This window comes from Scatophagus argus, chromosome 22 (genome assembly GCF_020382885.2).
Source record: "Scatophagus argus isolate fScaArg1 chromosome 22, fScaArg1.pri, whole genome shotgun sequence".
Taxonomy (NCBI): domain Eukaryota; kingdom Metazoa; phylum Chordata; class Actinopteri; family Scatophagidae; genus Scatophagus; species Scatophagus argus.
This window is the reverse complement of record NC_058514.1, coordinates 112811-127809: the sequence shown is the minus strand read 5'-3', so window position 1 is coordinate 127809 and position 14999 is coordinate 112811. Positions and strand designations below refer to the sequence as shown.

The following is a 14999-nucleotide window of genomic DNA, read 5'->3' as shown; positions in this document are numbered from 1 at the left end:
TGAGCGATCTGGTGACAACAGAGAGACTGAATCGACTACCGGACTGACACCCGGCTAACTCCCGGAACGTGCTCTTTACACATCCGGCAGAGACCTTTTCAAAATTAAAAAAACAGTGTTAAGCTGACTTTTGCTCATTTCACAGTTGTCATAGTGTTCTCCTAGATTTGTAAATTTTTTAATCTTTTGCATGTCATTATAATGTTAATGTTTTTATGAAAGTAGTTCAGACTTGTTTGATTTTATTTTTGCAGTAAAAAAATGTAGAGAAAAGATCAGAGATACTTTATTGATCCCTGGAGGAAATTGTGTTTGTTAAAGTTGCTCCGGCCAAGATTAGAAATCTACAGGCCAAAGTATTATGATTAAAGTAGATGCAAAAATATGTCTAGAATATGAAAATAAACATAAAATAAATATAAAAAGGATGTGTGCAAAATAGAGCAGCAAACACAGTGAGACTGCAGTCTCTCAGTCTGATTTGTAAAGTCTGATGTCCACTGATGTCCTGTGCTGCTCTGTGAAGGATCACGGTGGACTCGGTCTGTCCTGTACCTGACCAGGACACCATGGACCGGGTGGGAGACACTGTCCAAGATAGTGTGTAACTTAGACAGCATCCTCCTTTCTGACACCACCGACCGAGAGTCCAGCTCCACCCCCACCACATCATGGGCTTTCTGAATCAGTTTAATGAGTCAACCTGCTGCCACAGCACACAACAGCAAACAGCAACAACACTGGGCACAGCAGACTCATAGAACATCCTCAGCATCGTCCAGTAGATGTTAAATTACCTGAGCCTCCTCAGGAAGTTGAGGCAGCTCAGCATCAGAGTTCTTAGTCCAGTCCAGTTTACTGTCTATGTACACTCCCAGATATTTGTATCTACAATGTCCACTGCAGTCCCCTGGATGAACATGTGTGTCAACGGTCCTCCTCAGGTCTGTCACCAGTTCTTTGGTCTTTGTCATATTCAGCTGCAGATGGTTTTGCTCACACCATGTGACAAAGTTGTCCACAGTTAGTCTTATCACCCTTGCTGATACATCCAACTATGGCCAATATTAAAGAATCTCAGGTGGTGATGAGACAGGAAGTGGGCGGTGGTGCTCACATGTGCCAAGTCATCAGTGAACGTTTTAAGACAGCAGGACTGTGCAGTAGTTGAAGTCCGTGGTGTAGAAGCTGAAGAGGAAGGCAGAAAGCACAGTCCCCTGAGGTCTGCCTGTCATGTAGTCAATCCAGGACATGAGTGGGGCATCTAGGTGTTTCATCCACTTGCGTTGCTGTTAGCTTCTCCCCTGGTAGAGCTGGACAGACTGTGTTAAATGTACTAGAAAGGTCAAAATACATGACCCTCGCAGTGCTAATTATCTTGTCCAGGTGGGCGTAGAAACATTTCAGCAAGTAGATGATGGTGTCCTCAACTCCCAGTCAGGGCTGGTAGGTGAACTGGAGGGGTCCAGGAGTGGCCTAACCATAGGCCTTAGCTGCTCTCTCCAGGGTCTTCATAATGTGGGAGGTCAAAGCCAAGGGTCTGTAGTCCTTGAAGCCACCAGGACGTGGCGTCTTTGGCACAGGAACGAGGCAGGACGTCTTCCACAGCACAGGGGCCCACTGAAGACTCAGACTCAATTTGAATTTCAATTTCTTCATGAGATTCAAATGAATTTCAAATCTTTAGTAAAGACATGACATAAAAAGCAGCAACAACACAAAATATCTTTTGAAATTTATCAGAGTATTGATTGTAATTGTGTTTGTTACCACATGATGATTGATTGTTGATTTTATTTCTACTCAATTCAAACTTCTGTAATCTTCTTACCTTCTTTGTTGTTTGCTTTATCATTTAATCATTCACGTGTTTCGTTTTTGTTTTTGATTTTCATGTATATATGTTAATATGTTTATGTTTAATAGCCTAAAACAGTTAGGTACCTTGTGGTCCTGTTCACTGGCGCAGTGTCTTCGTCCTCCAGCAGGGGTCTCCACAGGCCTGAGACTAGCCTGTAGACTCGCTCGGTCACTTTCGGGTGATGGAGAACCGGAGGATGAACGATGGGGGTTTCGGAGCTCTGATCCGGTCGTGATGAACACGTTTGACAAGTCTGGTTGTCCCCGACATGAGGAGGCGGCGGACAGCCGGTGTCCGTGGGCCCGCTTCTCCTCCTGGCTGGAGTGTGTGTGTGTCGTTACCTTCGACCTGGAGCTCGGACAAGCTATAGAGGTACAGAGCGTGTTAGCTTAGCATCGTTAGCATCGTTTATCATAAGGGACACAAATCACGCAGAACTGATCCAGACAGACTGTTCGCTTGTTTGATGAACACCACAGGAAACCATTCAGCCGAAAACACCGACATAAATACAACATGATCGAACAGTCCTTCATGGTGTTGGTGACAGGTGCATCAAACTCTGTTGGAAAAACAGCTTTTTTGTCTGCGGACCACGAGACCCCGTCCTTTTCGTGAAATGCAGGTTTTCCTTTGATCTTTCGAAAACCGACGAGTCTTCTGTTGAGTTCGGCATGCATCTCGCAATCAAACAACATTTTTTTATTAAAATTTCCTAGTACTGATCATCAGATGCTTGTTCTAATGAAAAGAGAATTAAATGAGTTTAGATTTTGTTAATGACTGGTGTTGAAATGATTATTTGTTATGTTAGACTGAAATAACATTGAGTGTGCCATTGAGTTTGGCATGTGACCAATCAGAATCAGAATCACAAATCAGAATTCCTTTATTTATCCCTGAAGGGAAATTCTTGACCAATGGATCACTGACTGTTTTTAACTCAGAACTTGACTTTGAATTCCTACACCTTGAGTAGCTCCCTCAATCAGATGGTTTGTTGTCATGAATTAGGGAACCAGTTTAGACTTTACAGACTCTAACCCTAACATTACATTATGTTCTCAGGAACTGTGACATTTGACAGGGATGCATTAAATTATCAGAATTCTGAACAGAAATTGGTTCCAATTGTTTCTTTCCGTGTTTGGTGTTTTCAGCTGGTGTATCCTCAGGATGTGAAACTCACAGAGAAAGAGGTAAGTTGTGATTAAACAAATTAGTAATCAGTGTTTTGATGATACATTTGTTGATTGTTTTTCTTTGTGATTTGCTGTCAGAAAACCAGCATCTGCTACCTGTCCTTTCCTGACTCATACTCAGGTAAATCCAGCTGTCTCAGTAATAAATAAAGTTCTGTATGAGAGACAACTCGGCTGTCACAGGTCATTATGTGTTACTTCATTTCCCAGGATGCCTCGGGGACACTCAGTTTAGCTTCAGGTTACGTCAGTCAGTCGGTCGCAGAGCCTCAAGGTTCAGAGAGGACGTTTACGACCGAGACGCACCCGTCACCCTGCAGGTGAGGAAACACGGTGATTGGTTATTGATTGGTTTGTCTGCAACAGAATGACTGATTAGTTTTTACTGATCATCAAACGTCTCAGCCGACAGGTCGTTTCCTGTCAGAGGTCACAGGATGTGATTTGATCACAGCTCAGAGCAGCTGATCAAAGGGTCTTTACATCATTTGACTGAAACTATTAATAATCATCAGAACTTCTGCTTAGTTGAAAAGGATGCAACAATTATCGTGAAGTCTGTTCTGGTGGTTCTGTGAATTATAATTTAAGGTAGGATCAGAAATTAGTGAACTGACTGAAAGACTGCAGCAGCTGTCAGTAAAGAGCGTGTCATTTTTATTAAAGAGTTCATTCTGGAAGAGTTCACGAGTTAACCCTGATTTAGCCTGAAAAGGCTAAAGCCACTGGAACGTTTCTGATATTCAAGCAGAAAAACATCATCATGACTAAGTGAAGAATTGTTATGTTGTCTACATTTACACCTTGATTCATTTGGTCAGTTGGTCTGCAGATTACAACCAACTGACCTGGAGATCCTACGGTGACCTCTCAGGTCATGTAAACATATGAGAGTCCCTCTCTAGAGACAGCGTTTGGTTTGTCTGTCAATGGCTACTGCAGAAACATGGCGGACTCCGCCAGCAGAGCTGCTCCCTCTGTAGGTCGACAAAAACACAACAGTTCTACACACTGTACCTCTGACATTTTTCACATTGTTTTAGCTCTTTACTTTAAATCTTTTTGACCTCTTGAGAAATTTTGAAGCATTTTTAACAAACCAAGAAAGGGAATAAATAATAAGCTTTAGAACTGTCAGCAGATTTTGAATTAGATTCATTTTTCCCCATCTTTAAACCAGAGGGAAGGAGCTCTGAGAACAACACAACCTCCATGACCGTCGTCTTCCTCCCTTCATGAAGTCATAATGTGTCTCTTGTTGTCCCCACAGACTGAAGTGTCCCATTTCTTTGGTTACGTCTATTTCAGACAAGTGAAGGACGTCTCTGTGAGGAGAGGATACTTCCAGAAGGTCAGAGACACCTGCTCACCCACAAACATGTTCACACCTGCGTTCAGATGTTTATACCTGTTGATGAACCTTTTCAGTTTGATTGACGGCTGTGCGGTCATGTGACTCTGTCTTTCAGTCTCTGGTGTTGGTATCCAGGCTGCCGTACATTCAGCTGTTCCACTCTCTGCTGCAGATCATCGCTCCAGAGTTCTTCGAGAAGCTGGAGCCCTGCCTCGAAGCAGGTGATGATGTCATACCTTCATCGTAATGTGACCAATAAGAATGGTAAGAATTGTGATATCACTGCAATGTCACCTGATGTCTTGTTGTGACAGTTTGTAACGAGATCGACCAATGGCCTTTGCCTGTTCCTGGACTGACCCTCAACCTGCCAGTGATGGGCGTGGTCTTCCAGGTGAGAAGGGGGTGTGGCCTTACTGGTAAGCAGAGGGGTGAGAAATATTTTACAGACATCATCTATGAGAAGTTCAAGTAAATTTATAGCGAGAAAGAGGAAATCTTCACCAGGAGAAACTTCGTCTGCTTCACTGGTCTTCCACAGCTGACTTTTTTTGGTTTTTCAGGTCCGAATTCCATCAAAAACAGACAAGCCAGGAGGAAGTCCGGTCCGACAGACTCCTCGGGAGGTCAGGACCGCAGAGAGACTCTGTATCAACAACACAAAGTGTGTGTGTATGTGTGAAATAAGAACCTTTATTTTATCTCATCAGGACCTCCCGCCGGCTCCGACTCTGCTGCCCTCCATCCACGAGCTGGACCTCTTCAAGTCGGTCTTCTTCTCTTATCATTATCATTTTATTTCAGGTTATTTTTGGTGCATTTTTTGCACTTATTGGAGGCAGACAGGAAGTGGAGGAGGCTGAGGAGTATGACAGGCAGTAACAGTTGACAGCCATGTGGCGCACGCTCTAACAAGTCGGTTGCCATGGCACCCCCTACTATTATTGGATATTGAGCTGTACTTCACAAACATGCATGAAAAATAAAAAGTTATTTAATGAATAGAAATACATAAATAAATGAACAAAGTAAAATACACAGTAGATTCAGATAAATGAAGAAAGTTCAAATTTGTTAAAAGAAGATCCAGTACAAAGTCACATGTTAATGTAAGCCTGTCTTCACCTGTACACAGGTGTTTCCAGTCAGTCCTGATCCACCTGCACATCCTCTGGGAGCTTATGTTGCTAGGGGAACCACTGGTCATCATGGCACCGTCTCCCACCGTTTCCTCAGAAACTGTGCTGGCTCTCATCAGGTAATGGAACAGCCAATCAGAGTTCTGAAGGACGTTTGCCTCAGAAATGACTGGAGCCATGATGCTCAATGAGCTCCTGACAGCCAATCAGAGAGCAGTGTTTGTATTGTTGCCATGGTGACAGAGTGTTTTCTCTCAGCTCCATCAGTCCTCTGAAGTTCTGCTGTGATTTTCGTCCGTATTTCACCATCCATGACAGCGAGTTCAGAGAGTACACAACCAGGACGCAGGCCCCGTGAGTAACACACACACCTGAATTCACGTGTTCATGTGTCTGTCTGTCAGTCTGAATTCACCTGTCTGTTCGCCTGCCTGCCTGTGCTCTGCAGGCCTAATGTGGTTCTGGGCGTTACCAATCCGTTCTTCATCAAGACTTTTCAGAACTGGCCTCATGTTGTCCGACTGGGAGAAGTCAAGATGGCAGGTAAGAAGACAATGTAACGAATCTGAACTTTGTCTTCATTTTCTTCTTCTCTTTGTTTGTTGTTGTTGTTGTTGTTATGTGATGAAGTGGTGACACACCTGTATTGGCTTTTCTTTCAGGTGATTTACCTAAACAGGTGAAGGTGAAGAAACTGTGCAAGCTGAAAACACTCGATACTAAACCAGGTCACATGACAGACTTAATCAGATTAATTTAAAAAAGACCCAGCTTTATTGTGATAAGTCTTTACTTCCTGTGTGCAGGGATCTACACGGCGTACAAGACATTTCTCCACAAAGACAAGATTCTTATTAAACGACTGTTGAAGGTGAGCAGACAGCAACTTGCTGATGTGTCGACCTGTCAAACAGAAGCTTAGAAACCTGTCTGTGTCCTCAGGGGATTCAGAGGAAGAGACCTTCAGAGGCTCAGAGCGCCATCCTGAGGAGACACCTGTTAGAGCTCACTCAGAGCTTCATCATCCCGCTGGTAAGAAAACACTTCCTGTCTGAATGCACAGATGTAGCCTGTTGGACAGCAGAGTCCAGCGTGACTGTGTGCATGTCTGCTGACAATCCCACAATGCAACGCGTCACATACATGTGCAACAAACAGTCCTGTGGCTTTACAGCTGTCATTGATGTCCCAGCATGTTGAAGATCATTGTCAAAGGAAATAAAACTCTTTGGATACCTGAAGTCATCACTGTGGGAAAATATGTTTATTTTGTAATGTTTTTTTGTGTTTTGTAATGTTTTAATTGTTTATGTTTTATGTTTGAATGTTGATCTGAAAACGATGCAAAATACATCATCCTGTATTCATCTTAAACAGGACCAGAAAATAGTTGTTGTTTTTTTTTTTCAAAACTGATCAATATCGATATTGATCATGATATACAGAGTCAGCCAAAATAATGTATACACACATCAGGAAAAGAAAAACATGCATAAATATATAATTTGTATAAGTACTTCTGTACATATAGATACCTCTTTCCAAGTTTGATCAAATTAGGATATCACTGTACTGTCGTACGATGTTTTCCCAGCAGATGGCATTACCCTTTATTCCTGATGTGTGTATACGTTATTTTGGCTGACTGTATATTTTGAAATAAAGCAATAAGTAGATGTTAAATGGAAGTGTCTTAATTGTCTTAAAATCAATTTGCTTTGTTTGTTTTAAATGGTGTGATGAGAGTGCGATGACTACTCCGCTTTGTCCCACCACAGAACGAGAACTTTAAACCCTGTGTCTTGTCTGACAGGAGCGGTACATGGCGAGCCTGATGCCTCTGCAGAGATCAGTGACACCATGGAAGGTAAACAGGAAGTGTATTATATGTGATGACTTCACAGTGATGTCAGCACCTGATTCTTCCTGTTTGTGTGTTTAGACTCCTCCTCAGATTCGACCTTTCAGTCAGGACGAGTTCATGTCTACTCTGGATCACACAGGACCTCAGCTCACCTCACTACTCAGAGGTGATTGGATGGGACTTTACAGGTGAGAAACTTAGGTGACTACAGGATGAAAGAAGTCATCATTTTAAAAATAAGATGTACATTAATGGACAAAATTATTGGCACAGACCTCTTTATTATTGAATCCAAGTGTGACGTGCTGTTTCTCAGGGTTTGTTCTCGGCCCCTGACTTCCAGTGAAGGGAAATCTTAATGCTTCAGCATACCAAGACATTTTGGACAATGCTATGCTTCCAACTTTGTGGCAACAGTTTGTTGAAGGCCCTTTTCTATTCCAGCATGACTGTGCCCCAGTGCACAAAGCAAAGCTCCATAAAGACATGGTTGGATGAGTTTGGTGTGGAAGAACTTGACTGGCCCACACAGAGCCCTGACCTCAACCCCATCCAACACCTTTGGGATGAACTGGAACGGAGATTGTGAGCCAGGCCTTTTGGTCCAACATCAGTGTGTGACCTCACAAATGCTCTACTGCATGAATGGGCACAAATTCCCACAGAAACACTCCAACATGTTGTGGAAAGCCTTCACAGAAGAGTGGAAGCTGTTAGAGCTGCAAAGCTGTCTGAGTGTTTACAATGAGACGTCATTAAAGTCCCTGTTGGTGTGATGGGCGTCCATTGGTGTATTGGCGTCCCAATACTTTTGTCCATATAATGTAGTTTGGTCTGTGTCTTTACCTTCAGGAACTCTGTTGTTTGTCCTCGAGTTGTCGTGTCGTTTCAGTGTAAATTGCACATAATTACATTTTGTTGTTTTAAACTGTTTACAGGAAGTTTTTCAGGTCTCCAAACTTTGATGGGTGGTATCGACATCGACACAAAGAGATGACTCAGAAACTGGAGAGCCTTCACCTGGAGGTGATCTGTGATGCGGTGAGTTAATGTCATCAGACTCCTGGTACACTGTCAACATCTGGATCAGACTGATGTTTTGGCCTCTGCAGGACCTGCTGGGTTGGACCAAAGACAAGTCTGAGGTGGAGATTGTGGACCTGGTTCTGAAGCTCAGAGAGAAACTGGTGAGTGAATGTGAGTCAGTGCTGGTGTTGTTGTCTAACGCAGCAAGTGAGTGAACAGGTGAGTTTAACCAAAACATCCAGAGATTGTTGTCAGTCTTTTATTTAAGGCTTAAAAATGAATTTATATTTAATTTTCATAAAATGAATTCTCCTTTAATACCAACTCTAATACTAATCACTATTAATTCTTGTGTAAAATGTTGATGGTACGTGAAGTGTGAGTTTACACAAAGTGTGTTTCTGACCACACTGATTGTGTTTTTCAGAGTAAAGCTCAACGGCAGCAGCTGCAGGTGAAAGATGGCGTTTTGGACAAACTGGACGCTTTTATGAAGTCCACCATTAGCTCACTGCCTGAAGACCTGCAGACTGTACTGAACACCTACTGACAGCTATTCTGTTACCAGAAAATCAACTGCAACAAAGAATTAAATGGACCCATTTAAACCACCTGCAGCTCGTGGCCTGAAGTCGGACTCCCTCCTGCTAGCAAAACCGTGTGCACCGCTAATGTGGCTGCAAAGTAAGGCATGAAATATTGTGAGATTTTAAAAACCTTCAGCAGTACATTAAAGACACACAGTCAATGTCCCTGTTGTTTTTAGTTAATTAATTTTATCCCATGTTGTTTTTTTATTGATGACAGACCTCAGAACAGAACATCCACTGCAGATGAAGTTATTTTTGTATCACACACCAAACTCTGTGAATGTAACTCGCATTAAAATTATTGTGTTGCTTTTGTTCAAATTGTCTGTAAATACTTTGTTTTCCTTTGAAAAGTAAAATCTCGTGTCACATTTTGTCTAATTTGTTGCTTCATTTTCAACTCTGTTTTGTTCCTTCTGGTGCATTTTGATCAATACATTGATCTGATGTATGAATCTGTTGTGTTCTATCAGCTGATTTCACACCTCCAGCGTCAGCCTCATTGGTAAATATTTCTGTTCATTCAGACTGGATGACAAAACACTCAGAATAAGCTATAAAATAAAAAAAGAAAAGTCCACTTTACTCCAACACACCATGAAATTAACTCTGATTCAACAACCTCTGAATGAAGTGTGTGAAGCAGGAAAAATACTTTAATTTCAACAAGGGAATCAAAAATATACATATCAGTGACAATAAAGAACTGCATTAAGGTTGATTTTGGAAAGTTAACTCACAGTGATAGTCAAATATTTATGTATTCTTAGACACGCAGTTCAGTTCAGCGACACTGAAACCAAACTTCAGTTCATTTCTCCGTCGCACAGATGATCATCAGGACACTAAGATTACAGCAGTGCCCTTCGTCTAATATGTTACATAAAGACCTGGACACAGGACAGGTGTTAGTTTCTTCCTTCAGGTGTTTTATTTCCTCTTGCTGGCTGTCCACCAGGTCGCGCCTTGCAGCCCCATGACGCTTTGCTTCTCCTGTGGGCTGAAGTGCAGGATGGTCAGGATGGCGGTGAGTGTCTGCTGTCTGCCACTGGCATCCTGCAGTGTCAGAAACTTGTAGATGACGTTCTTCAGGTACTCCAGGTTGGCGCCCTCCCTGCTCTGATCCCTGATCAGTTTGTCGAGTTGTCCTCGTAGCTGGGCCACTTCTTCGTCGTGCCGCTCTCCATTAGCAATGATCTTCGCCTGCAGTTGATGGAGGTCATCCTCCAGTCGGTGTTTCTGCCGCCGCAGTGCCCCCACCTCCACCTCCTTCCGGGCCAGCTGCTCGGCGTACAGCAGCAGCGTGGGCTCGTTGGGTGTTGCCCGCCGCAGAGCCTGGCTGATGATGTCATCTTCGCTCTCAGAAACCTTGAGCTCCTCGTCAGCTATCTTGTCGGTGTCGTTGCTACAGCTGAGTGCAGCAGCCCGCAGCCTCTCCAGCTCCTGATCTTTCTCGTCCAGCAGCGCCATGGTCCTCTCTCTCTGTTTGTGCAGCTCCGCCTCCAGTTGCAACAAACTGTCACGATGCAGCGCCTCCATTCGCTCTACTTCTTGTCTGTGACTCTGTTGCAGCGCCATCACCTGCTGCTGCCGCTCTTCCAGCTCGTGGCGGTGCTGGACCTCAGCCTCATCGCTCTGGATCCGCAGGTTAATGTACTTCTCCTTCAGCTCCGACAGCTGGTCACGGACCTCCTCCAGCTCCTTTGCCTGGCAGCCATCCTTGGCGTTCTTGTTCTTCAGGACCACCTGCGCTCGCAGCTTGTAGCGCTCAAATTCGTCTTTAACTTGTCGCAGCTCCTGCTGGTAAAACAGCACGGAGCGCTGGTCCACGGCCACCTCTGCCTCGGTCTCTAGAAGGTTCTGAATGTTCTGGTCTGGATTCTTCTGAGCCGCCAGCAGCAGCAGCTTCTTCACCTTCTCCAGCTTCTCCTTCAGCACACGGACATCCAACTGTGACTCGTCCACGCTGAGGTCAGACGCCATCCTGCTGGAGGCCGCGATGGCCAGTGTTTTGTTCTCCATGTCAAGCTGCAGGATCCGGTCTCTGAGTCTCTGAGTGGTCTGCTGGTCTCTCTGCCTCGTCTTCTCGCAGGAACCGAGCACCTCTGACAGTTCAGAGACTCTCTGCTCCAGACCTGCGACTCTCACCTCTGCAGCCTGAGCACGCTCACGAGCGCGCTCCTCTGCATCGCAAGCCTGCAAATACAGAAACAGAGCTGTGAGGTACTGAAGGCTAAAGACCAACAGATCATCTGGCAGCAATGAAGACCACTGAGAGAGGCCCTCTGAAGATGGTCAGAGGTTCAAGGTTTCATCTGCTGTTAGTTTAGTCAGACTGAGTTCAGTCAGGTTAGAGTTCATTGTTAGTAAAGATGATCTCAGACCAGTTCACAATCTCATCCTTCTCTATCTGGTTTCACTAACCCCAACAACCACGCTAAGCAATCACAGGAAGAGGCCATCAGTCAATCTATCTCTGTTCACCGTCTCCCATCAGAGTTTAGCTAGACCTGATATCTCAGTCCTACTTTCTGTCAGTGTGGTCTGGCCATCTGGACCTGAGTTTAATTCAGAGTTAAATGGTCTTAAGATCTGTTCTCATTCTAATAAAAGTTTCATTTGTTCATCCATCTGTCTATTTCCTGTCTCTCTGGGTCTCATTGGCAGCAGGCTTAGCAGGATACAAATCTCCTCTTGGAAGACATTGAGGTGTTCCCGGACCAGATGACATAATCGCCCCAACACGTTCTGGGTCGAGCTCTGGATCTCTTACCAGTGGAAAGTGCCTGGAAGGAGGAATGTATCCAGGATGATCCTGATCAGATGTGAAACTGCCTCAAAGGACCAGCAGCTCATTTTGTTTATAATTTCTTTTGTGTTAAGCTCAATTTTATTTTTCTGGTCTTGATCTGGAACTGTCCATTTAGATCTGGGTGATTTAATTCTGTACCGGAGTAGTAGCAGAGAGTAGTTTCAGTTTAGCTAGACCTGACTCCAGTTAATACAGTTCTCATTATGCATTTGCTACTGGAACAGTTGCTTAGTCACTTAATCATGTTCTAATCCAGTTTAGGTTTCAATCTTTAACCTTCTCGTTGCAATGGGGATACTTAGTTTAGACCTGGATCTATTTTGGTTATAGTCTTAGTTTTACCTTCCTGGTCTCGATGTGGATCTGCTGCTGGAAGTGGTTTTTCAGCTCCAACAGCTGTTGTTGCAGTTCATCTACTCTGGGATCTGGTTTCTTCTGGTCCTCCTCGGCAGCTTGCAGCCTCCTCCTCAGCTCATCTCTTTCCCCTCTCACCTTGTTGAGATGAGCCTCGAACTCCGCCCCCCGGTCCGCAGCCTGTGATGTCAACAGTAGTGTGGTGTTGGTGTCCTGTAGGCGGAGCTCTGCGTCCTGTCGCAGGTCTCTCTCCTGCTGCAGGATCTTCTGCAGCTCTCGCAGCTGCTGGGCGTGGTCTCCCTGCTCCTGCTCCCTCTCATGCTGCTGTGTGATGATGCGAGCACGGCTCTCAGTCAACTGCTGTTGCAGGGCCTGCAGCTCCGCCTCCTGCTGCGCCCTGAGGGTGGCCAGGCGCTCCTGCAGCTCCTCCATCTCCTGCTTCAGCTGACGCTTGTCAGCCTGGAAACTCGCCTCCATTCGAGACTTCTCCTGCGTAACTGTGGCCAGGGCGCTGGTGAGCGTGCTCAGTTGGCTTTTCAGCTGGGCAATTCGGCGATCTGCCTCCAGACTGGAAAGGGCTGTTGCCTGATGCTGCTGCTCTACTCCTGCACTGCTGTTCTCTGAGCCAATAACATCTGGGTCAGACCTTAGCCCCTGCAGGAAAAAAAACATTAAACTGTTAAACTTCTGTAACATGACAGCAGCTTCGACCATCAGTTCAACCTCGCGTCAGTTGAGCTTGTGTCTTTGGTTGTTACACTTCAGATGGTAATAAATAATAAAGTGAGATCTGTTTGCTTGATGACATTCTGGTCATTAAGCTTTAAAAAAAACAAAACAAAAAACATACCACTGAGCTGGAGTTTCCTCTGGGTTCTCCATGGTCCTCCTCACTTTGGTCCCCTCTGGCGGTCTCGCAGGGCGTGTCCACAGACGCTGCAGTGTCTACACTGTCCTCACTGTGCAGCGAGCAGCCATCCTCAGGGAGTTCCGAGGCAGTGGTGGTCCTGTCCTGGCTCTGCTGGTTCAGGTCCACATCCTGGTTCACAGTCAGGACCTTCAGACTGGTCTCCAGAGCCTCTTTCTCCTTCAGAAGACTTTTATAGGCCCGGACCACATCCTTGAAGCGAGTCTGGTACTGGGCCAGCTGCTTTTTCTGGGACTCGATGGTGTCCAACAAATCCTTCCTGCTGGGACCACCTCCAAAACTCATCCCGAACTTCTCCATAACTCCGATGGTCTACTAGGGTCAGGTCAAACTGGATCCATCACCATGTAGTACCAGAACTGGTTCAACTGAGACTGATCATAGTGAAAAAACTGGGTTTGTTGGTTTCTGAAAAGAGACACAGAGTTTCCAAATAATCACACAGACTCTGGTGTCAGTACCACAGTTTCATAATGAACAGAAAATATTTTAAGCCTTCCGTTGAGATTCCCTCAGGGGACCTGCTTCTGGCACCAGTCACCCAAAAGAGTCCAGTTGGTCCAGTCCAGTAATAAAACCTGGTATGGATGTGGAGTCTTTGGGTCACAAGACAGCTGAGCTATTGAAAAAAAATGCTGATTTTTCCATTAAATTGCTGATATATAATATATGAAGCATAAAATCCAATAAAAAAGGTGTGTCCTATTTTTCCAGTGTGATAATATAATTCTGTATTGGTTTGATCAGTGAGTCACATCACATAAAAGCTATGAAAAATGCAATTGTTTCTACTCACATACTTCTGTAAAATAACGTAATGACATATTAGCAATAAAAATACACAAGATGAAATTAGTATATTTTTAAATTACATACTATTATTGTACTAATAATATACTCTAATAGACTTCACTTAGTTGGAGAGTGAGCATGAAGATATCAGAAAAAATGGTTTCGTGTAAAACCGTAATTTAGGGATGGTCCCTTAATAAAACCCTTTGGTTTAAGAGTGAGGGCTTAGAGATGAGTTAAAGAGTAACAGACGGATAACACTGCTCCCATCAATGAATTAAAAAGTGAAAAACAAGAGAGCAAGAGAATAAAATAAAATCGGACACACAAAAAACTAGCAGTAGATGATGGGGAAAGTTTCCTTGTTCACTTTCATTCGTTTTACTTTTTATTATCTCTTTCTTTTAATGTCCTTATGTTTTTAATCCACTCGTTTGAGGTGTGACGCTGAGAGAGTAGAAACACACGGATACGTGTGGAATATTGTCAGTTTAAACCTCACAGACTGACGGTAACTGGAGGACACCGACTTCAATGTTTGACTCTTCACACTAGGCACCGACATTAACCTGCGAGTTCTGTCCGTTGCTTACCTGATGAGCGGCCGTCAGCACAGTGACGGACAAACAGCAGGTTTTAACAGTCTGAAAAACACCAGAAAACACATCCGATCTGATTTACTTAGTGAGCAAACGGTACGCGCAAACGGTAAATGCAAATAGTTAGTTTGAACTGAGGAGCTGTTGACTGTCAGCTCACCGCCGCCATGTTAGTCTGAACCGGAACTGGAGGATGAGGCGGAGGCGGGAATGTGATGCTGCGTTCAGTGCTGTTAGAAGAATAACTAACTTGTTTAGATGAATTAAATTTAAGTTACTGATCTATAGTATAGCACCCTATAATATAATATAGTAATATTTCAATTAATTTGACTGGTCACCAGCCAATCACCACATACCCTCACACACTCACACCCCGGGGCAAGTAGCTCACACCCCGGTACAGTAGCCAATTAACCTAACGAACATGTTTGGGATTGTGGGAAGAAGCCTGAGAAAACCCTAACCCAGGGACAGG

The 14999-nt window shown here is 44.3% G+C and overlaps 2 protein-coding genes across 4 annotated transcripts; one reads left to right on the top strand and one right to left on the bottom strand.

Moving 5' to 3' along the window:
• Positions 1 to 1894: 1894 nt before the first annotated feature.
• On the top strand, positions 1895 to 9417 carry dennd6b (DENN/MADD domain containing 6B). Of its 3 annotated transcripts, XR_006842302.1 has the most exons (21): positions 1895 to 2233; positions 3022 to 3060; positions 3142 to 3184; positions 3274 to 3383; positions 4334 to 4414; positions 4533 to 4638; positions 4732 to 4811; positions 4981 to 5043; positions 5128 to 5183; positions 5553 to 5675; positions 5800 to 5910; positions 6005 to 6099; positions 6219 to 6284; positions 6363 to 6427; positions 6499 to 6588; positions 7370 to 7423; positions 7499 to 7608; positions 8359 to 8461; positions 8533 to 8607; positions 8874 to 9130; positions 9254 to 9417. XR_006842302.1 is itself a non-coding variant. In XM_046379708.1 (20 exons), the coding sequence occupies exons 1-20, from the start codon at positions 1910 to 1912 to the stop codon at positions 8994 to 8996; spliced, it is 1917 nt and encodes a 638-aa protein (XP_046235664.1). In that variant the 5' UTR covers positions 1895 to 1909; the 3' UTR covers positions 8997 to 9417. The 3 variants fall into 3 exon arrangements, 2 of the variants coding, with proteins under 2 accessions (XP_046235664.1, XP_046235665.1); XM_046379708.1 differs by having other exon boundaries at positions 8874 to 9417; XM_046379709.1 differs by having other exon boundaries at positions 1954 to 2233; positions 5815 to 5910; positions 8874 to 9417.
• A 260-nt stretch (positions 9418 to 9677) lies between these two features.
• Positions 9678 to 14724, bottom strand: gcc1 (GRIP and coiled-coil domain containing 1). Its single transcript, XM_046379707.1, has 4 exons — positions 14516 to 14724; positions 13053 to 13538; positions 12191 to 12856; positions 9678 to 11232 (listed from the first exon to the last, which is right to left on the bottom strand). The coding sequence occupies exons 2-4, from the start codon at positions 13428 to 13430 to the stop codon at positions 9967 to 9969; spliced, it is 2310 nt and encodes a 769-aa protein (XP_046235663.1). The 5' UTR covers positions 13431 to 13538; positions 14516 to 14724; the 3' UTR covers positions 9678 to 9966.
• Positions 14725 to 14999: the final 275 nt, after the last annotated feature.